We start from the raw sequence: 23265 nt of genomic DNA, 5'->3' as shown, positions 1-23265 counted from the left end.
CTTATTTTTCATATTTACTTACAAGTAAATTATGTTGAATTAAATGTTTGTCTACTTTAAAAAAAAAAGAAATATACATATATATATACATATATATTAAAATTTTGAACAAATCAAAGAAAAAATACTGGCAGGGGATTAATATTTCAGAACGTCACCCTGATTTCATTTAAATATTTGTGTATTTTCCTGAGCAGAATCTGTAACTACATAACTGTGACTATGGAGCATGGAAACCACGAACTATGAACTTCTTCAGGAAAGGAACATGTCTTATTCAAGGAAACACAGGATCTAGCATGGAGAACATGTATCTGTAACTTGAATTAGGTAATGATGACTAAAGATCAATAATAAAATAAAGCATTTCTGAAATGATAAAGTTCTTAGGCAAAATAGAATTACAGACTAGCGAAGAAGCTAAAAGGGACCTTACAACATGGCCACATAAAAATAATTTATATATGCCGAAACCGGTTTGGCTCAGTGGATAGAGCGTCGGCCTGCGGACTGAAAGGTCCCAGGTTCGATTCCGGTCAAGGGCATGTACCTGGGTTGCGGGCACATCCCCAGTGGGGGATGTGCAGGAGGCGGCTGGTCGATGTTTCTCTCTCATCGATGTTTCTGACTCTCTATCTCTCTCCCTTCCTCTCTGTAAAAAATCAATAAAATATATTTAAAAAAATAATAATAATTTATATATGTGGAAAAAATCACCAATATTTTTTAAAAAGTAATAAAAATAAATTGTTCAATAATATAATTCTATTTGTTTATTTAAAAACATACGTTTATAAAGGTAGAAGTAACAATCTGTTCTAGGTTAGTTTAATTTTATTTACCCACATTTAATGTTCATAAAACTTTTCATCAACAAAGTTGACATATGTATGTATTTTTAAGATTAATGTGATGCCTGGATGCTCTAAATTTTTATAATCTTTCAAATATTTTGGTATAGAATATATTTTAACATAGGGTCCCATTTCAGAATTTTCTTTTTATAACAGATCAACTTACGACAAAGAGATAATGGCCTTTCTTCTAAAAATCCACCTCCACTTCTAATCCAAAATTGTAAGTAAAGGATACTTTTCCTAATATCACAAGTATTTGCAGTTAACAATGTTACAAAGTCTTTTACGTCAGTTCTAAAATTCTCAGTTAAGCAGATTGTCTGTAGGTAGCTGGCAACATTTAGCTGAGAGAAAAAGGAAATAAATATGGTCAATTGCAGAGTTAATAGAAATACATGAATACATGTCTTTTAAAAAGTAAGACAAATTTTGCTGAAATTCACATATTAAGCATTTATTGAGAATAAAATGAGCTGGACTCAAGGTTCAGTTAGATTCCCAGTCAAGGGCATGTACCTGGTTTACGGGTTTGCCCCCCACCCCAGTTGGGGCATGTGCGGGAGGCAACCAACCAAAAATAGTGTGTCTCTGCCCTAGCTGGTTTGGCTGGGTGGATAGAGTGTCAGCCTGCAAACTGAAGGGTCCTGAGTTCGATCCCAGTCAAGGGCATGTGCCTCAGTTGCAGGCTCAATGTGGGAAGCAACCAATCGATGTGTCTCTCTCACATCAATGTTTCTCTCTCTCCTCCCTCCATTCCTTCCACTCTATCTCTGAAAAGCAATGGAAAAAATATCCTTGGGTGAGGATTAACAAATAAATAAATAAAATTTTAAAAATAAATAAAACCATGAGATACCAATATATAATTATTACTATGGATAAAATAAAATAATTGGGTAATTCTGGTGATTATGCAAAATACAACTGAACCCTCATACATTGCTGGTGGGAATGAAAATCACTGGAAAACTTCAGAAGACAATTTATCAGGCTCTTATAATGTTAATTCGACCAATGATTCCACCTTTAAGTACTTAAGTAAAAAAAAAAAAAAAAAAAAGGAAATATATGTCCAGAGTAATGTAATTATTCATAGCAGCTTTATTTATAATAGTTTAGCTGTAAACAACCCAAATGTCTATCAATAGGTGAATATGATAACACATTCATATATGAGAAGTATATCTATAAAATGGGATACTGCTCATTCACAAAAAGGAAAGAACTACTGCCACAGGTAATATGAATGAATCTGAAAAAGCATTATGTTGTGTAAAAGAAACTAAATAAAAAATACATATTATAAGATTCTATTTATATAAAATTCTACAAGCAAAATTATAGTGACAGAAAAACACAATGGGGCGCAAGGGAACTTTCTGATAAAATATTAAAAAAAAAGTTATAAAAGGATGCATAATGTTTCCTATTATTTGAAATTTCAGAATAAAAAACACTAATATTAAAAAGTTAAACATATTAGAATATTGTGTCTACTTTTGGTGAGGAGAGGGGTGCTGACTTTTTAAAAAAGGGCTTATGGGAACTTTTTGGATGGAATGGAAATGTCTATATTTTTATATGGGCAATGGTCACATGAAGGTTTATTACATATGTTAATATTTATCAAATTATACACTTTAGGGCATTTAACTGCATGTTAATTTAACCTCAATAAAGCACTGTTACTATAAAAAAACAAAACTTAATGAACACTGGAGTCTAGTAAAAATTTGAATATTTGGCCCAGCCAGCATGGCTCAGTGGTTGAGCATGGACCTATGAACCAGGAGGTCACAGTTTGATTCCTGGTCAGGACACATGCCCAGGTTGTGGGCTCCATCCCCAGTAGGGGGTGTGCAGGAAGCAGGTAACCAATGATTCTCTCATCATTGATGTTTCTATCTCTCCCTTTCCTTTCCTCTCTCTGAAATCAATAAAATGAAAAAGCAGCTTTAACCGGTTTGGCTCAGTGGATAGAGCATCAGCCTGTGGACTCAAGGGTCCCAGGTTCAATTCCGGTCAGGGGCATGTGCCTTGGTTGCGGGCACATCCCCAGTAGGGAGTGTGCAGGAGGCAGCGGAATTGATGTTTCTCTCTCATCGATGTTTCTGGCTCTCTATCCCTCTCTCTTCTTCTCTGTAAAAAATCAATAAAACATATTTTTTTTTAAAAAACCACTAAAAAATTTTAACATATCCTTAGTAATTACATTTTAAAATTATAACTATCATAATAAATCACCTTTTATATAATTATGATATATGATCATCAAAATTAAAAACTTACCAACGAAGGCATATTGAAATTAATTTCTTCAAAACAGCCATCAAACATTAAACTAAATGAAGGATCTATAGTAAAAAAAAATTTTTTTAAACATGGAGACCAATTAATTACTTTTTCCAGTTATACTTTTTCTATGTAAATATTCTGTATTTAATCAGTAATAGAAATCAAATATCATGTAAACTATATGATAAAAATTGAATTTCTACCTTGGCCTAAAGTAGCTATGATTTTTAATTAAACTACCATTTGACTTGTGATTACTATGATTTTTACTTATATTTTTAGATTACAGTCACTAACTGTCAAATGGGCCATTAATTTGTAAGTGGAGTCTAACATAAACACATTTTCCTATAGAAATCCATAGCAGAGATATTATATTGAATATCTGCAATGAAAAATATTAGAGAACAATATTATAATATTTATAATAAAAAAAGAAATGATGTAGGTTTTAAAAATAAACCTTGAATGCTAATTATTAGGAAGGTATAGCAATTCTGTTAAGCTGATGATAGTTTACTTTAGCTAAACTATGCAATAATCCATCCATATGGAAGTGTTATCAGGGGTTAAAGAATGGCTAAATATTAAGGAACTGCAAAAGGTCGGGTCCCATAAAATATTTTGACCAACAAATGAGGAATGGTGATCTAATCACATGTGTGAGGAAGAGGCAAAGAGAAGAATCTGTTATTTCCCCTACCAAAACCTCTTCACTGGCTAGTCCATAAATCTTTCTATCAGTATTCCAGGCTATTGCCAAATTCCTAAATATCTAACACCCAACAAAGAGATTCAAAGTAGTTTCTATTTTTAAAGTCGTTGCTTTTTGCAAGGTAGTAAATTAATTTTATAACTGCTCAAGGCTGCCAATCAACTGCTAATTTGAATAATTCTTCATTTAAAAAATTATCTAGTAGCCTCCTCATTTTAGAAAAAAGGAGTTAATTTACTAGTAGACTTTAAAAGGAACTTTTCAAATTAAAATTAGAAGCTTGTGTAAAATATTTTAACCAGAAGTAATTAATTGTAAAATCACTGTTACCTACCACTTGTAGTAAGGATTACAGGTCTTTTAGTTGTTGCCATGAATGTTTTGATTGCATTCAAAAACCCAGCATCTTCTTCAAAAATGACATCAACCTAAGAATCATTTATTAATATTAATGTACTGAAAAGCTGTTATGTATACATAGTAGATATATGTCTGTTAGGAACAAAATTTATCAATTTATGAACAGTGTGCATTCAGCCCATCCTAAAAACTTACATTAAAAGAGTAAGAATATTATCAAACATTAAAACCAAAGAAATGCAGTCACCTGTAACTGGTTAAGTATAACTCAAAATAATTTCTAAACTCATTGAAAAAAATTAATAACCGTGGATTGCATTAATTATCTTCATGAAAAATTCTTCTGTAGTTGACAATCCATTAGCTTTTACAATAATTTACAATAACACAGTAAGTAATCCTTAGAATAAGTTTTTATCATGAGAGATCACCAATGTATATCTCTTCAACCTTACCTCCTCAAAAAGAATGAGAGATGTTGCATTTTTCCTGTTGGGTTCCTCGGCTCCATATTCTTTGACATTTGAATTAGTTGTATTTATAGATTTAGTATGAATAGTTTGTTTCTGTTCAAAAAAATTTTTGATTCCTGCATAAATAAAATATTAATATTTTACATAAAATCAACTTTTAAAGAACACTGGATATTTCCATAGAATAAGTTCAAACTGAAATCACCTATTAAAACTGAAATAAAATATCAAAACTCCTATATGAAGGACTTTCAGCATAGCTGAAGTTTAATAGATAGCAATAGGAACTCATGAAATATGATCATTATTTATTTATTTACTAGAGGCCCGATGCACAAAATTTGTGCAAGAGTAGGCCTCCCTTCCCCCGGCTGCCAGCACCAGCTTCCCTCTGGCACCCGGGACTCAGGCTTCCCTCACAGCCCCGGTTTGTCCAGAGGTTGTCCGGAAGGACGTCTGGTCTAATTAGCATATTACACTTTTATTATTATAGATTTTAAAAGAGAGAGAGAGAGCCATCAATTTGTTGTTCCACTTATGTATGTATTCATTTGATGATTCTTATATGTGCCCGGACCAAGTATCAAACTCACAACCTTGGCTTATTGGGACGACAGTCAAACCAACTGAACTACCCAGCCAGGGCTGATCATATCTTTATGTACCAGGGTCATTAGGATTAAAATAATGTCTATTTAATTACATACCTTTATTATTTTCTGGAAGTTCTCCTATTTCTTCATTATTTTTTGGCTTGGAAGACACTTTAAAATAATTTGCCAGTGTTTTAGGTGGAAGTGCTCGCTTTGGTCCACTACTTTGTGGTGATGATGGAGGCAGTCTCCTTGGTGATGTAACAACTTTCTTAGGAGAACTTAATTTTTCTGCCAAAACCAAATTACACTTAAAGATAAGTATTCTAAAAATTAAACAGCAAAATTGAATTATCCACAGTCTATATTTCTACTCTTACCAGTTACAAAGATACAGAAATTTTCTTTCATTCTTACATTCCAATACTCAGTAGTCAAATATTTCTATATTATTACTTATTCTATCAGAAGAGAAGGTAAAGCAGGTCATTTGGAAAAGACACTCTTTTCCAAAGAAATATATATTCTTGAAGCAAATAATGTTCATAATCCCTCCATTCACTTTCTCTACACCTATGTGCGTTCAGAAAAGGCTGCAAGAAAAGTGGTAACAGTACATGCTGAGCACATCACAGAACTTTGTTGTCCAACTTCAGCTTAACCTAACAGTAAATTGGTACTTCAAAAACAGAATACATTTTTTTAGAGATTGGATTCAAGTTAAAAAAAAATAAATGGTTAATCCCTCCTCCACTAGAAGCCGATGGCTCGGCCTTTATTCCAGGACATGTCCTTCTCTTCCCTCTAAATACCCTGATTCAGTCCCTACATGTCCAAATTATTATCCTATGGCCTTGGTGCAGAATATTCTTCACGCACCATCATATGGGCACAATTCCATGACTGTATCCTACTCTTTTTTTGAACCCCCTATCTCCACAGAGCTTATCATCTATCTTGCATTTTACAGGTGTTCAAAAAACTTACAGAAAATTTTGAGTTTGAAAAATTATAGCCATCACTATCATTTAATAAAATTAGGGCACTTTACACAAAAAGGAAATGCATAATCTTATAATAAAATACAGTTCTTTATACTGAATACTTTTCTATTTATTTTTTAAAAACCTCATTAGTTTATCTTTATTTTTCTACTTTTATCATAGACCAAGGATTGCTTGATCATGGACTGGCATCGGTACATAGATTGGTTTTAGAAAATACATGCTGATTTTTATTTATTTTATTTATTATTATTTTTAAGCCTTATCTAAGGATATTCTCCCCCTCCCCTTGATTTTTGAGTGGAAGGGAGGGGAAGAGACAGAGAGAGAGAAACATCGATGTGAGAGAGACACATCAATTGGTTGCCTCTTACATGTGCCCCAACCGGGGCTGGGGATCAAGCCTGCAACCAAGGTATGAGGTACGCGCTCTTGACTGGGAATTGAATACATGACCCTTCAGTCTGCAGGCCGACACTCCAACCACTGAGCCAAAATGGCGAGGGCCCAATTTTTATTTTAAGGTACTCAGAAATACTTGGTTAAATGTTATCAATATATTCTCTTTATTTTTTTTTAAATAATTGGTTTTATTTTTGTATTAATCCTCACCCAAGGATATTTTTTCCTTTGATTTTTAAGAGAGAATGGAAGAGAGGGAGAGAGAACGGGAGAGAAAGAGAAAACAGAGAAACACTGATGTGAGAGAGACAAATCGATTGGTTGCCCCCGACACACACCCCAACTGGGACCGAAGATCAAACCTGCAGCTCAGGTACATGCCCTTGACTGGGAATCGAACCTAAAACCCTTTGGTACACAAGTGGATGCTTTAACCACTGAACAACGCCGGCCAGGGCTTTTTATAATTGATTTTAGAAAGAGAGGAAGGGAGAGAAGAAAAGAAGAAACATCAATGTGAGAGAGAAACATTGAGCAGTTGTATCCCGTACACACCCCAACCTGGGACCGAACCCTCAACTTGGGTATGTGCCTAGACCAGGAATCAAATCCATGACCTTTCAGTGTATGGGACAATGCTCCAACCAACTAAGCCATACCAGCCAGGGCTATCAATACATTCTTTTTTTTTTTTTTTTAATTTCAGAGAGGAAGGGAAAGGGAGAGAGATAGAAACATCAATGATGAGAATCATTGATTGGCTGCCTCCTGTACACCCCACACTGGAGATCAAACCTGCAACCGGGGCATGTGCCCTTGACCAGAATCGAACCCGGGACCCTTCAGTCTGCAGGCCGACACTCTATCCACTGAGCCAAACCGGCTAGGGATCAATATATTCTTTATAAAGGAATTTCCGCCAAAAGAATCGGTTCTTTGGAGAAATAGCTCATTTTAGGTCTGGGACATCTTAACAAGCCAGAGAGCAAAGAAAATATCTAACATTACTGGGGCTATGTCAAAAGGGCACAAGCTAATTAAAAATGTTTCCTCCTAGTCAAAGATGAGACAATATGAGCACAAAAAGAAAAATAGATAGGGTTCTGCTTCTAGCCAAGAAACAGACCTAACTTACCCACACATCTGAAATAAGAACAAAAACTCAACATAATATATGATACACTTTTCAAGACTTTGGATTAAATGTAAATGGCTTAAATGCTCCAATTAAAAGACAGAGGGTAGCTGAATGGATAAGAAAACAAGACACATATATATGCTGTTTATAAGAGACCCATCTCAAAAAGAAAGATACACAGAGACAAAAAGGGCTGGAAAAAGATATTTCATGAAAATTAAAATGGAAAAAAAAGCTAGGGTAGCAATACTTACATTTGACAAAATAGACTTTAAAGCAAAGGCTATATTAAGAGAAAAAGGACAATATATAATGATAAAGGGAGCAATCCAAAAAGAGGATATAAACCTTGTAAACATGTATGCACCCAGAATAAGTGCACTTAAATATATAAAGCAAATCTTGATGGACAAAAAGGGAGAAATTGACAGTAATGCAGTAATACTAGGGTATTTTAACACCCCACTGACATCAATGGATGGATCTTCCATACAGCAAATCAACAAGGAAACAGTGGCTTTACAAGACACATCAGTTTAGATGGATTTAATGTTATATTCAGAGCACTTTGCCCCAAAGCAGCAGAAAATACATTGTTTCAAGTGTACATGGAATGTTTTCTAGGATAGACCACATGTTAGAACACAAGTCTCAACAAATTGAATAAGAATGAAATCATATCAAGCATCTTCTCTTACCATAATGGTATGAAACTAGAAACAATCACAAGAAAAAAACTGAAAAACACACAAAGACATGGATTCTAAATAACATGCTACTAAACAATGAAATCAAGGAAGAAATAAAAGGATACCTTAAAATAAATGAAAATGAGAACACAACTAACATCTATGCAACACAGCAAAAGCAGTCCTAAGAGGTAAATTCATAGCACTATAGGCCTATCTTGAAAAACAAGAAAAATCTCAAATTAACAATCTAACTTTACATTTAAAAGAACTTGAAAAAGAACAACTAACAAAGCCCAATTAGAAGAAAGGAAAAAATAAAGATGAGAGCAGAAATAAATAAAATAGAGTCTAAAAACCAATACAAAAGATCAATGAAACCAAGAGCTGGTTCTTTGAAAATATAAACAAATTTAACAAATCTTTAACCAGACTCATAGGAAAAAAAAGAGAACCCAAATAAATAAAATCTGAAATGAAATAAGAGAAGTAACAACCAGCCAGGGCAGAATGAAGCGTTTCTTATACCTTTCCTATACAAACTGTATTTCAAAGTATCCAAATAGCCCTGGCCAGTTTGACTCAGTGAATAGAATGTCGGCCCCTGGACTGAAGGATCCCAGGTTTGATTTCATTGAAGGCTCGATCCCCAGTCCTGGTTGGGATGCTTGCAGGGAGGTAACCAATTTATGTTTCCCTCCGTCTCTCCCCCTCCCTTCCACTCTCTCTAAAAATCAATGGAAAAATATCTTCGGGTGAGGATTAACAACAACAAAAAAAAGGTTATGACAAAAAAATAATAATAATTTACTTACTTGGTGACTTGCCTATGTTGTAGCTATTGAAAACACAAGGTTTTTGTGCATTTACACCTTGCTTGTCTACTTGATGGGACTGAGTAGCTTCCTTCAGTTGAGACAGAATTTGTCTACCACTGCGCTGAGATGAGGCATTCACTTCAAATATCTACAGGAAGAATACATGAAAAAAGGCAGAATGGTTTATGTTTTCTTTTAATTCATTAACATTGTTCTACTGCAGCTGTGACTGACCTTAAATCCAAGCTCCTGAGCACAAGCATATACTGCAGCAGTTTTCCCCACTCCTGTTGGCCCTGTTATGAGAACAGTATTGCAAAGACGATTCTCTTCTTCATCTGAACTGCCTTTAAAGTCAATGCTATCCGACAGATCTGAAAAATGATTCAAATGCATATAAAATGATAATTGCTTAGGCGGCAATTATACCTCACCAAACCCAATGATCAAATCCCACAAACTTAAACAAAAATTAAATTAAATTAAATTAAATTTAAAAAAATCCCACAAGCTTCCTGCCAGTAAATGCTGGAAATTTAATGTGCAAAAACTAGAACACCAAATAGAGAATATGAGTAAGAAATTTTATAAAATTTTTTAGATAAATCTAATACTAAAAATTTGCAGTGAAATGGGGAAAAAATGACTCAAAATACCTTCTTGTTTCTCATCTCTTTTTCCCTTCAAATTCTGTCTTTCTTCTAATTCAGCTCTTCTTTTCCAGTCTTTCAACCAACTACCATAATAAAATGTATGTTAATAAAAATAATTCACAGAATATAGGTAGACTATATATGAAAGGACATTCATTGCAACATTGTTTATATTAGCTCCTAAAAGGAAAAACCTGAAAGTGTATCAGTAGGGGAAAAGATATACTTTTGCACCCATACAAGAAACAATACACAGCAACTAAATAGAATTTAGGTAGATTGTGTGATAACAAGAAAGATGTCTAATATATAATGCTAAGTATAAAGATTAAGTTTTAGTCTAGAGCAGCGGTTCTCAACCTGTGGGTCGCAACCCCTTTGGGGGTCGAATGACCCTTTCACAAGGGTCGCCTAAGACCATCGGAAAACACATATATAATTACATATTGTTTTGTGATTAATCACTATGCTTTAATTATGTTCAATTTGTAACAATGAAATTGGGGGTCACCACAACATGAGGAACTGTATTAAAGGGTCGCGGCATTAGGAAGGTTGAGAACCACTGGTCTAGAGCTAGACTACCTGAGCTTAAATTCTAGCTCTATCACTTTCTAACTGTGTGAACTTAGATAAATACTCAACCTCTCTAGGCCTCATTCCTCAGCTATGACATAAGGACAACTATAATTTATACCCTCAGACTATTTTTCTAAGGATTAAATGAGCTAATAACAATGCAAGTACTTAGAACACCACCAAGTTCAAGGTGTTCACCTTTATTATGGGCTACAATTCCTTACATGAAATCCTCTGGACCGAGTGGGTTTTAGAATTCAGTTTTTCAGATATTAGAAAGGTAATGTGGTATATACCACACCTATATATAAAACACTAATATGCAAATAGACCAAATGGGGGAACAACTGAACAACCAGGGGGCGTACGGAGAACATGGCAGGCGTCGGCAGCAGGCGGCAGAGCATGGAACATGGTGGGCATCGGCCACAGCGGGATGGTGGAGCATGTGAGTGGGGGCGCCAGACCAGGATGGAGAGCCGCTCACTGTCATTGGGGTGAGCCTCTGGTGATTACTGAAAATTCTTTGCTCCACAGTGCCACGGTTCTGCCCAGTGTTCACACCTGCTGCTGGTTCCCGCCCCACTTGCACCCGCTCGGTGCCAGCCCTGATCACTTGGCGCCATCAGCAAGTGCAAGCGGTGGCTGCTGGCCCTGATCGCCCCTCAGGGCTTCTCCACCTCCCCCTGCTCCTGAGGGGAGGGCGATAGGGGCTGGCAGCTGCCTCTCGCACCTGCTGCTGGTGCTGGCCCCAATCGCTCTGTGCTGTCAGTGGGTGCAAGTGGGGCCGGCACCATCAGCATGTGGAAGCAGCAGGAGCAGGGCTGCTGGCAGAGAGGGGACTGGGGGCCATGGCGGGAGGACCCTGCGGGGGCCCAGAGGATGGGCCGAGACCCACCCCTGGGCCCACCACAGCCTCACAGCCCACAGTTCCTTTCAAGGTGCACAAATTCATGCACTGGGCCCCTAGTATTACCTAATACCTCTAAAGAGGTATGTGACAGTACACCCATAATCACTTAATATTTTCATTTTAAAAATGTATAAACTGCTACAAGTGAGATCAATAAAGACTACAATAAACTTTATGTAATAAAGTTAATATACTTTCAGTCTTCAGAACATTTTGAATGTTAGAATTGTAGACAAAAGATAATGGGCATGAATTAATGTAATATGAAAGAAGGAACTAACATATGCATAAAATTTTTTCTGGAAGGTTTTACAAGAAACTTTTAATAGTGATTTACCACTAGGGACAATAAAGGGATATTTACTTAATATTCTTTTGTTTGTTTGTTCTTTATAATTATAATAATTTACAATTATAGATTTTAGAATAAATAAAAATTTAAAAACTTTATTCATTAACTGTATCTCCATTTTACCAACCTATGTAACTTTTTTATAGCAAGTTCATTGCCTATGAGTTCACTGGAGTTCTGAGGTTGATACTTTTCTGTCCAAAGCATGTCTTCGGTTCCAGAATCTAAAGCCAAAAATATACATTAAAGTATTGTTCCTTGACATAAACATATATTCTTAGACATTTATATTAGTTTATGTAACAATAACTACTATTTGTATAAATATTTATATTTACAAAATGCCAACAAGGCAATTTCAAAACTTAATATTACATTTAAAATTCTTCACATCAAATTCCCCCTTTAAAACCACCATAAAGTCTCATGACAGTAAAGTTTAAAAGTATACATTCAAATTTTTAATAATGCTGGAACATAAAAAATAATTTTTACCATAAAAAATATCTAAAGAAAATTTTTAAAAAAGAAAAAAAAATATCTAAAGAACAAAGACAGCATAATTTTAGTGGAGTCTTTTTTGAACAATGAAAAGAAACATTAAAATGCCCAACTAAATCATCCAGTTTAAATGGAAAGATATGTTACACTCCCTGTTGAGAAAACTGAATGTTGTAAAGATGTCAATTCACTCCAAACTAATCTATAAACTAATGCAAAATCAAACCTCAATGGGATTTATGAGAGTAAGGGAAACTATAGTTCATAGTAGAGATGTATGAAAATTGCTTTTAAAAATTATAGACTTGCTATACAAATATCAAAACATACTCTAAAGCAGGGATGAGGAACCTTTTTTCTGCCAAGGGTCATTTGGATATTTATAATATCATTTGCGGGCCATACAAAATTATCAATTTAAAAATTAGCCTGCTCTATTTGGTCAAACATTTCATTAACTCACCCCTAATGCCTTTGCAGGGCCAGACCAAATGATCTCATGGGCTTTATACAGCCCACGGGCTGGACATTCCCCACCCCTGCTCTAAAGCAACATAAATAGATGAATTAATTTAATAGGATACTTGGGAAAAGTTAGATGCCCTGAATGGGAACATGTAAGAAATATGAGAAATACATGTAAAATAATATGTATAATATGGTCCCTATTTTTTAAAAATATATTTTTACTGATTTCAGAGAGAAAGGGAGAGGGAAAGATAGAAACATCAATGACGAGAGAGAATCATTGATCAGCTGCCTCCTGCATGCCCCCACTGGGGACTGAGCCTGCAACCCAGGCATGTGCCCTTGACAGGGAATCGAAACTGGGGACCCTTCAGTCTGCAGGCTTATGCTCTATCCACTGAGCCAAACCGGCTAGGGCTGATCCCTATTTTTTATAAAAGCATATATATTTACAGAAGCGAAAAAAAATCAAAGATCAAAAAGCAATGTTAAGATTATCTGTAAGATTCTCGTCAGTGAGGCTTCCACTTCTTATTTATACATATATATTGTTTGAATTTGCAATGATCACATATTGAGAGAGGGGAAGTGACAGGTTTAAAAAAAAGATAAGAACTAATTTACCAGGAACAGAAGATATTTCTGATGTAGATGCTTTGTCATCATCTATTATCAGAACATCACAATCTTCTACTGCTTCACTTTCCACTTCACATGTTGTACTCACAGCAGTTTGTGTCTTCCTGCGTGTTTTAGAATACAGACTTTTGGAAGAATCTAGCTTTATCCCAGTGTAGTTGTGTGTTTTTTCCAGTTCTTTTGGTTTTCCATTTATATTTTCTGAATACTCATTTGGTTTCCTTCTTTTTGATTTATGATTTTTGGTTTCCACTCGTTTCCTTTTGGTTTCCTTTAGGCTGACATCAGGCTCTAGTTGTGGATTTTCTATTTGGGGAATAATAGAAATGCATATGCTTACTAATCAAAAAAATTTTAATACCCAATAATCTTAGTATTACTTCAAAATATCCAATTGACTTACTACAAAACGAAAGGTAAGAATCAAATATGGCATGCTGAAAGCAAGCTGAATATCTTATTTAGACTGCCTTTGTACAAGCAAATAAGTTCAAATTATCTCATTTAAGGCTTTCCTTAAGTGAATTATTAATAGCTTTCTTGGGCTGGCATCTCTGGAAGCTGGCAGGGGCTAACACTGCATTGCACAAGATGCTTTACTTCAGTTGAATAAATTCTCCCTGCCAATCATAAGCAATGTTCTCTTCATGATGACCACTTCCAAGGGTCAATGGCTAACTCTTAGTGCTTTTTTTCTTTTTCTTAAAAAATGTTTTCTGCCGAAACCGGTTTGGCTCAGTGGATAGAGCATCGGCCTGCGGACTCAAGGGTCCCGGGTTCGATTCCGGTCAAGGGCATGTACTTGGGTTGCGGGCACATCCCTGTGGGAGATGTGCAGGAGGCAGCTGATCGATGTTTCTTTCTCATCGATGTTTCTAACTCTCTATCTCTCTCCCTTCCTCTCTGTAAAAAAATCAATAAAATATATTTTAAAAAAAAAATGTTTTCATTGATACTAGAGAGAGAGGGAGAGACAGAAACATCGATGATGAGAGAGGAACATCTATTAGCTATCTCCTGCATGCCCCCCACTGGGATCAAACCTGCTACATGGGCATGTGACCCTGACCAGGAATTGAACCTATGACCTCTAGGTGCATGGGACAATGCTCAACCAACTGAACCACACCGGCCATAACCTCTTAGTGCTTTCAAAAGTGAAATATTAACATAAATGATAATAATTATCACTAACCTTGTTTACAATGACATTCAGAGAGTACTTGGTGCTCAGCTTTTTTTTTTAGAAGCAATGGAAAATATTTCCTCAAAGAAAACTCAGGGTTTAACCATGTAATTTCCTCCAGCAAAAGATTTCTTACTTCTTCAGTAAAATCTTTTCTTCTCCCCATTAACTGAAATAGAGAATAAAATACTCAATAACTGACCCACATTGTCTATTAACATTAAGCACAATACTACCAATTACTTTGTCAATAATCCAATCTAATAATAGACAAACATGGTAATTGACCGTACCTTCACTACACTTCCCATTGGCTAATCAGCATGATATGCAAATTAACCGCCAACAAAGATGGTGGCTAATTTGCATACTGCAGGCAGATCCCACTGCTCCGCCCCACCAGGGGCTGGTAGCAGCGCAGTCCCCAGCTGCTGGCCACCCCAGTGTGAGATCCTGGCCTGCCATGTGCGGGGCAGAGCAGGCAGGGCGGGCAGCAGCATGATCCCAAGCCGCCACCCGCCCCAGCGTGGGATCCAGGCCTGTCCTGTGTGGGGCGGGGCAGGCGGCAGTGTGATCCTGAGCCACCACCCGCCCCACGACAGGGAGAGGCTGGCAGCACACCACCCCCCCATGGGGGTAGGAGCCCCAGGCACAAGCAGCTCCTCAGAACTGACACCGGAGCTGCGAGCCCCAGGTGTACAGCCAGAGACCCGAACCTGCCTACTCGAGCATCAGGCTTATGCTTATTGGAACTAGGCACCAATACATTAGAGAAGTTATTTTAAAACAAACAACAAAGAAGAAAATAGGTGTCGACCCCAGAACTATGTCCGCACAGGGAGTGGGTGACAGCGAAGAGGAGCGCAGGCTGACACGCTGCGGGCAGCGAGGACAAACACGGAGCTGAGGGAAGCAGCCAGAGCAAAGGCCCCGGCTGTCTGACTCCATTTACCTGAAATGCCGGGAGCAGCAAGCGCACGGGCACAGGAAGTGACCAGTGCTTTCCAGGGGGGTTTGAGGGACTGGGGCCTAAGGGGGAAATGATTTTAGAGGAAGTGCAGCAGCTTGCGGGTGCAGGAGGCCTGGCTCCCAGGTCCAAAATCAGAAAAACAGCTCAGAAAGGAAAACTGAAGAAAGCCCTGGAAGTACCCAAAGGAAAGAAAGGTCTGGGCGTCTCCACGGAAGAGCGAAAGGGTGCGGGACACAGCAAGACGGGCAGCTCTGGAAGCGAAAAGGAGCGTCAGGAAAGCGGAGAGCACAGGGGAGGGGGGAGACTCTGCTGTGGGCGGGCCGGCGCAGGGGAGGGGGGTGGGTCTGAGGACGTGGAGGCCCAGGGCCAGGACCAGGACGGCTCCTCAGGAAGAAACACGCCCCCTCAACATCGGACGGAGACCAGGAGTGACCGGCAAGTTCGGCACGAAAAGTGAAGGAGGACAGCGGGGCACCTGGCAGCAGCTGTGTGTGCGGTTTGAGGGAAGGAGACAGCCACGCCGGGGTCCCGTCTCCCGGGGACGCTCCAGCGCCGCGAGCTTAGACTCGGACAACACAAGCAAGCACCCCAGGCTTTAAGGCCTCACTGGGTGCTTGAGCTATTCTTTAAAAAAAATATTTTAACACATTTCAATTTCAAGAAGTAAAAACAAAACCAAGAAAGAAAAACTATGCTTTTGGAGCCTGAACATCCACAGGGACCTCAGCGCAATCCCGAGCTGCTGCCTGCCCCAGCGAGGGATCCAGGCCTGCCATGTGCTGGGTGGGGTGGGCGGGGCGGGCGGCAGCACAATCTGAGCAGCCGCCCAACCCAGCGCGGGATCCGGGCCTGCCATCTGCGACCTGGGGAGACGGGGCAGACACTGCGGGACTGGGCGTGCCATCTGCCACCAGGGGAGTGGGCCTAAGCCAGCAGGTGGTTATCTCCCAAGGGGTCCCAGACTGTGAGAGGGACAGGTTGGGCTGAGGGGACCGCCCCCCCACCCCCGCAAGTGCACAAATTTTTGTGCACGGGGCTTCTAGTCCTATATAATGAAAGGCTAATATGCAAATTGATGAAACGGTGGAACTACCAGTCACTATGATGTGCACTGACCACCAGGGGGAATACACTCAACGCAGGAGCTGCACCCTGGTGGTCAGTGTGCTCCTCCAACCAGAAGCCAGGCTTATGGCTGGCAAGTGCAGTGACAGCAGCACTAAGCTGCCATTCAGACAGCCGCCGAGGGCTCCCAGACTAGGAGAGGTTGCAGGCCAGGCTGAGGAACCCCTCCCCACCACCCCCAGGCATGAATTTCATGCACCGGACTTCTAGTAAGTCAATATTCGCTTTCATCACTAAATGTAAGCTTGATGGAAATGTTATTAAAAACAATCTTGATGGCAAAAAGCTGCATTTGCTTAGTTTTTTAAGGTCTTAAAACAATTGTTCTGTTTCAACTAGTAATTGTACTTCACATATTTACTAGATTAAAATGCTGACTTATAAAGTATCTAAATGTACTATATAATGTAATCTTTTGAAACTGGCTAGAATTAATTCTTAAAACGTTTTTATAGCTCTAGTATTTAAAAGAGGTATTACTTTAGCTGAGATTTATTTTTTAGGCTACAATAGTAGATATCCCATTTTTTTTTTCTCTAAAAGATGTGAAGGAAACACTCTACAATGAATGAGCTTTCTAATACTTACCACAACAGTAGAATTATTACTCTTCAAATTTGAATTCAATGTTGAAAATTCACCAAGAGCAATAACACATTTAGAAAGATTTACTTTAGTATTCCATTGTTTAAGTTTAATTAAGCGAGAACAAGTGGGTGGTTTCAAATGCCACAAAGAGCACCCTAAAGAAAAACAGAAAAATTGTTTTAATTACCTTCATTCACATATTATCCATTTATCAAATGCCAAGTATATAAACATAAAAAGACTTAACTACATAGTTAACACAAAAGTATCAAAACTAAGATGAGTACAAAAGGGAGCAAAATCTTCACCTCCAACAAATACAATTAATAAAAATTACCCAGTCTTCCCTTCCAATTGTTAAAAATAAGCAAATATCTACAAATTTTCTTCTATTTTTAAACCAACCTTGCTACTCACAATAAAAATGTCAGTGTCATGCCGAGACCGGTTTGGCTCAGTGGATAGAGCGTCGGCCTGCGGACTGAGGGGTCCCAGGTTCGATTCCGGTCAAGGGCATGTACCTGGGTTGCGGGCATGTCCCTGGTGGTGGATATGCGGGAGGCAGCTGATCGATGTTTCTCTCTCATCGATGTTTCTAACTCTCTATCTCTCTCCCTTCCTCTCTGTAAAAAATCAATAAAATATATTTAAAAAAAAAAAAAAATGTCAGTGTCAGTTAACATTCTGGTTTAAAGTTTAAACTCTAAAGTCAGACCTAGATTCAAATCCAGACTCTGCCTCTTACTAGCTAGGTGACTGTGGGCAAGATCCTAAACCTTAGTTTCTTCATGTGTAAAGTGGGGGCAACAATTATAATACTTAACTTTCTAAAGTTGTTATGGGAATTAAACTAGATATTCATATGAAATGTTTGGCAAATGCCAAGCAACAGTTAAGTGTTCGCTAACTCTTGTGGTTCTAGGGAGAGAAGTGCTCTCTGTATTTGCCTTATCTGCTCATCTCTAATGTTTTATAGTAGCATGCTTCTAGGAGAATGGGTTTGTCAAAATCGGGGGCGGGGGGAGCATAACTAATTTCTATAGTTGAATATACTTTCAGAAAATACTATGTAAACCCTGGCTAGGTAGTTCAGTAGGTTAGAGCGTCATCCTAATATGCCAAGATTGCAGGTTAAATCCCTGGTCAGGGCACATACAAGAATTAACTAAGGAATACATAAATAAGTGGAACAACAAATCGATATTTCTCCCTTCCTCTCCTCTCTCTAAAAATCAATCAATAAAAATTTAAATTAAAAAAATACTATATAAAATTGAACTAGTAAAAACTAACAGAAAAGCCTTCATCAACTGAATGACCAGTGGCAGCTGGGAAAAAGGAAAAGTAGATTATTACAAAGACAGGCTGGGAAGTTCTCCATATAAATGAGAAGCCAAATGAAACTCAAAAAGTATCTAGGTCAGGCCCTGACTGGTGTTGCCCAGTGATTAGAGCATTGACCCTCAGGCCAAAGGGTCACAGGTTCGATTCCAGTCAAGGGCACATATGGGAGTTCAATCACCAGCCCTGGTCAGCCAATTGATGTATCACTCTCATCGTTGTTTCCTCTATCTCTCTCTCTCTTTTTCTCCCTCCCTCCCTCCATTCCATTTTCTCTAGAAATCAATGGAAAGAAAGTGTCCTTGGATGAGGATTAACAACAACAACAAAATACCAAGGTCAAAAGCATAAAAGGAAAAGAAAGAAAACAGAACACAGTGTACACTTCATGATAGAAGGAGTGCACTAACCCAAACCACAAAGCCAGCTGAGGGAATATAACTGGTTTTGTGCTGACAAAAATAACTCTAGGTAGAAACAATAACAACATAAAGATATAAGGTTTTGTACATTACCAGCAATTAAAAACTATATAAGTAAAGTAAGACTGGAATTGTTACAGCATTAGAATCCAAATAGAATTAGGTTATGGTCATACTAAAACCACCTTATAAGAAAGAGGCTTGTGCAAACAGTTCATTCTTGTGCACAGTGCATGTGAGAATAGGGTGAACTAGGGCAATGAAGCACTGCTACTTGTTACCCATTCCAGAAAATATTCCCCAAAATAGGTAGGTACTAAACAGCAGAAGCTGCTCTGGAAAGGAGGCAAACAAATTTCCCTGAACATTAGCTTAAACTCCTGTGAGAAATTCTTAAAGATGACCTGTTCACACACAGGCTATAATTTCAGAAGGGAATGGCCTTCCTTTTAGAACACAGTGCCTCTCTGGAGAACAATATGCACTTAAGGTCCCACACACATTGCCTGCTGTCCCCCGGCATGAGGGGTAAAGGCTGAGGATGACTTCGGCTTTCTTGCCCCTGGTCATCCTTGGTAAAGTGAGTCTAAGGCTCAGGAAGAGACTTTAAATTCCCACTAAAATCATTTTAAGAATTACACTTAAACCTTTGCCTCATCTTAAACCACCTTACATAGTTTCATATTACTTCTAACAGTTTCAAAGTAAATATCCCATAATAATAAACAAGCTCACCATCATCTTTTTGTTGTACATGAACTACTCTCTGGAAACTGGTACTCACTGCATTGTACACATCTAATGCAGCAGATTTCTTTGCAATTTGTCGTTTCAACAAATCTGGCAGACCACTCATTAAAAAGTCACGCTTTGCTTTAAGTCGCACGTCACAATCCTGAGATCTTTCGGAGGTATCTTGACTTTTAAGAAAATGATGTAAAAAGGAAAGCTAAGGTTATAAAAACTTTAAACATATAAACTGTCCTACGTAATAAAGAGCTAATATGCTAATTAGACTAGACGGCAGAACGACCTTCTGGAGCAACCTTCCAGAATGACCAGTGGGCGGGGGGCGGGGCTGCGAGGGCCGAGGCAGGCAGGGCTGCGAAGGCCTACTCTTGGACAAATTTTGTGCATCAGGCTTCTAGTCTTTAAAATAAATACCTTTAATTTAATTTGAAAAGATTTAGTCAGCTAAGATGTTAGCTGGTCAAATTCTTTTTTGCTTATCATAAAAACAAGTCTATCAGTGTTAAGAAGTTAAATAAGTATATATATAGAAAAAATATGGCCCTGACCGGTTTGGCTCAGTGGATAGAACATCGGCCTGTGGACTCAAGGGTCCTGGGTTCAATTCCAGTCAAGGGCATGTATCTTGGTTGCGGGCACATCCCCAGTGGGGGTTGTGCAGAAGGCAGTTGGTCGATATTTCTCTCTCATCGATTTTTCTAACTCTCTATCCCTATCCCTTCCTCTCTGTAAAAACTCAATAAAACATATTTTTTTTAAAATGCATTTTAAAAAAAAAAAGAAAGAAAAAATATGAAGGACACCCATTAAAATGTTAACAGGGGCTATTTAGGGGTGGTAAGTTTTCCACCCATTGTTTTCTGTTTTCCTTTTTAAAAAATGCATTTATACATATAATAATCAGAAAACAGCAAGTCTCTAGCAGAATCGGTTAGTGCATTCACCTGTTAACCAAAAAGTTGGTTGGAGTTCTCCAGGGATGCCTCTCGCATTCTTAGAAGGAAAATTTCTTTATATCTTTGTCCTCCCATATTCTCTCTCAGCGGTTACTGGAGAGGGGCCTTCTAGTACTACACTCTTGGCACTAGCTGGGGGCTCAGTTGGAGCATCATCCTATACACCAAAAGGTTACAGGTTCAATGCCCGGTCAGGGGGGCACTTGCCTACATTGCAGGTTTAATCCCCAGTCAGGGCGTATATGGGAGGCAACCAATCAATGTGCCTTTCTCTCTTTCTCTCTCCTCTCTCTCCCTCTCCCCACTCCACTTCCACTCTCTGTGAAAAACAATGGAAAAAATATTCTCACTCCTTGGTTGAGGATTAAAAAAAAAAATAAGCCTGGCTGATGTGGCTCAGCATCAACCCAAGAACTAAGAGATCATCTGCTTGATTACCAGTCAAGGCACATGCCTGGGTTTCAGGCTCAATCCCCAGTAGGAGGCATGGCAGGAGACAGCCAATCAATGATGTTTTTCATTGATGTTTCTATCTCTCTATCCTTCTCCCTTCTTCTCTCTCTAAAAATCAATAAAAACATTATTTAAAAAATCTTTAAATAATAATATGTGCATGTGTGTGTATATACTGAGCAAAAGCAACTACACACAAAAGAATGTACATAATTGAATATATAATTAAAGTTTATGTAAAATTTTAAAACACAATACTAATCTATGGTAACAGAAATCATAATAGTGGTAACCTTTTTGTTGTAGCAGTAGTGGGGGTAACAGGAAAAGTAAGTAACTTTTCTGGAGTAAAATAAAAATGTTATATCCCAATATAATGTACTTATCAAAGTTGTATGCTTAAGATTTATGCATTTAACAATATATAATTTGTAAATCAATAAAACTGAAATAGGAAAAACAAATAACCTGAATACATGATGTCCCTAAATTTGGTCTTCTTCCATTGTGCCATCCACTTACATAGACCAGAACTTAAGTGTTATCCTTACACCTTCTTCTCCCCACCCCAACTCTCATTAATCACTAAAGGTTTTTAATTTATCTCCTAAATCTTTTCCAACACACTTCCATCATTTCACACCTGGCCTCCTGCATCCACTATAAGCTCTCCTCTGTTCCACTCTTTATACAACAGCAGAATTAATCCAGCAGTCAGATAAAACTTTCAAAATCCAAATGTCCATGCTCATGTTTAAAATCCTTTGGTGGGACTGGCACCCACTTCTCCAGCTTAATCTCACATTCCTCTCTCCCCCGCTCTCTATGCGCAAGTCGCACTGGCGTCTTCCCATCTCCTGTACTGACCATGCTCCATCCAGGTACAGGGACTGCTCCCTCTGGCTAGAACGCTGTTCCTTCCCCTGATGACCTCCTGCTTATCCTTCCATTCAGGTGTCATTTCCTCAGTAAAGCCTTTCTTAACAAGACCAAATTTACTTAATATAAACTTAACAGAACTTTGTATCTCTCCTTCTTAGTACAAATGTTGGCCCAATTAATGTTCAATTATAGCTTGTCTTTCTTCTAGAGCATAAGCCTCATAAGGACAGGGAATGTCTCATTTTGTTTCCCATAATATTTCTCGTACTAAAAAACAGTGCCTGGTTTATTGAATAAGTTCATAATCAGCTTTTTGGTTTTTTGGTTTGCCTATTTATTTTTCACTATTTTGTCTAGAGATGGCCCCAAAATGTTTGCAAAAAAACAAGATCTTCAAATTCACTTATAGCACTGTCATATTTTAAGTTCATCTTTTAAAATGTATTTATTAAAACTTCAAATGATAATTTTCATGCTTTCTCATCAAAGTAAGTGAAAACAAAACACATTCCATAAAACATTTTGGCATTTAAAAATTTGTCCTGGACTGACCTGCTTTCATCAAAACCAAGGATAGGATCAGCTGTTTTATGAACCTTTCTGGTAAGAAATAAAGGAGCGATTTTCATTTTTCCTGAGAAAAATAAATACTTAGGTTAGTATTAATGTTCATCATCTCCACTTCCTTCCAACTACTTTCCAAATTATATCTCTATCTTTTTAAACGTTTAAAAAATGAATTCCTGCCAAAACCGGTTTGGCTCAGTGGATAGAGCATCGGCCTGCGGACTGAGGGGTCCCGGGTTCGATTCCGGTCAAGGGCATGTACCTGGGTTGCGGGCATATCCCCAGTGGGGGATGTGCAGGAGGCAGCTGATCGATGTTTCTCTCTCATCGATGTTTCTGACTCTCTATCTCTCTCCCTCCCTCTCTGTAAAAAATCAATAAAACATATTTTTAAAAAAAAATGAATTCCTTAAAAGTTTCTTCCAATTAAGAAAAATTCTATATAAGGATCTAGTTCCTCAACTGGGCAATATCATTATCAGAATCTCTTGGAGAACAAAATTTTTTTAAACTATAGATTCCTACAACCCAGCTCTGGAAATTCTTAGTTAATATGTCTAGAAAAGGAAATAAAGA

The 23265-nt window shown here is 37.9% G+C and overlaps 1 protein-coding gene across 1 annotated transcript in view; it reads right to left on the bottom strand.

The window, feature by feature from the left end:
* The window catches only part of ATAD5 (ATPase family AAA domain containing 5), a 43711-nt gene that overhangs the window by 5586 nt on the left and 14860 nt on the right, over positions 1–23265 (bottom strand). Inside the window, exons 6-19 of the mRNA XM_081109606.1 lie at positions 22675–22756; positions 19817–20001; positions 17319–17473; positions 14645–14804; positions 13435–13755; positions 11969–12065; positions 10001–10080; positions 9579–9718; positions 9342–9492; positions 5408–5584; positions 4683–4816; positions 4202–4295; positions 3147–3211; positions 1021–1201 (exon numbers count right to left, since the gene is read on the bottom strand). Of these exons, the coding sequence (XP_080965732.1) occupies positions 1021–1201; positions 3147–3211; positions 4202–4295; positions 4683–4816; positions 5408–5584; positions 9342–9492; positions 9579–9718; positions 10001–10080; positions 11969–12065; positions 13435–13755; positions 14645–14804; positions 17319–17473; positions 19817–20001; positions 22675–22756 (2022 nt within the window). The remainder of the gene's footprint in view (positions 1–1020; positions 1202–3146; positions 3212–4201; positions 4296–4682; positions 4817–5407; positions 5585–9341; positions 9493–9578; positions 9719–10000; positions 10081–11968; positions 12066–13434; positions 13756–14644; positions 14805–17318; positions 17474–19816; positions 20002–22674; positions 22757–23265) is intronic.

The sequence above is a fragment of the Myotis nattereri genome (assembly GCF_964212035.1).
Source record: "Myotis nattereri genome assembly, chromosome: 16".
NCBI classification, from domain to species: domain Eukaryota; kingdom Metazoa; phylum Chordata; class Mammalia; order Chiroptera; family Vespertilionidae; genus Myotis; species Myotis nattereri.
Note: the sequence above shows the minus strand (reverse complement) of the source record. Positions and strands in the feature narration are given on the sequence as shown.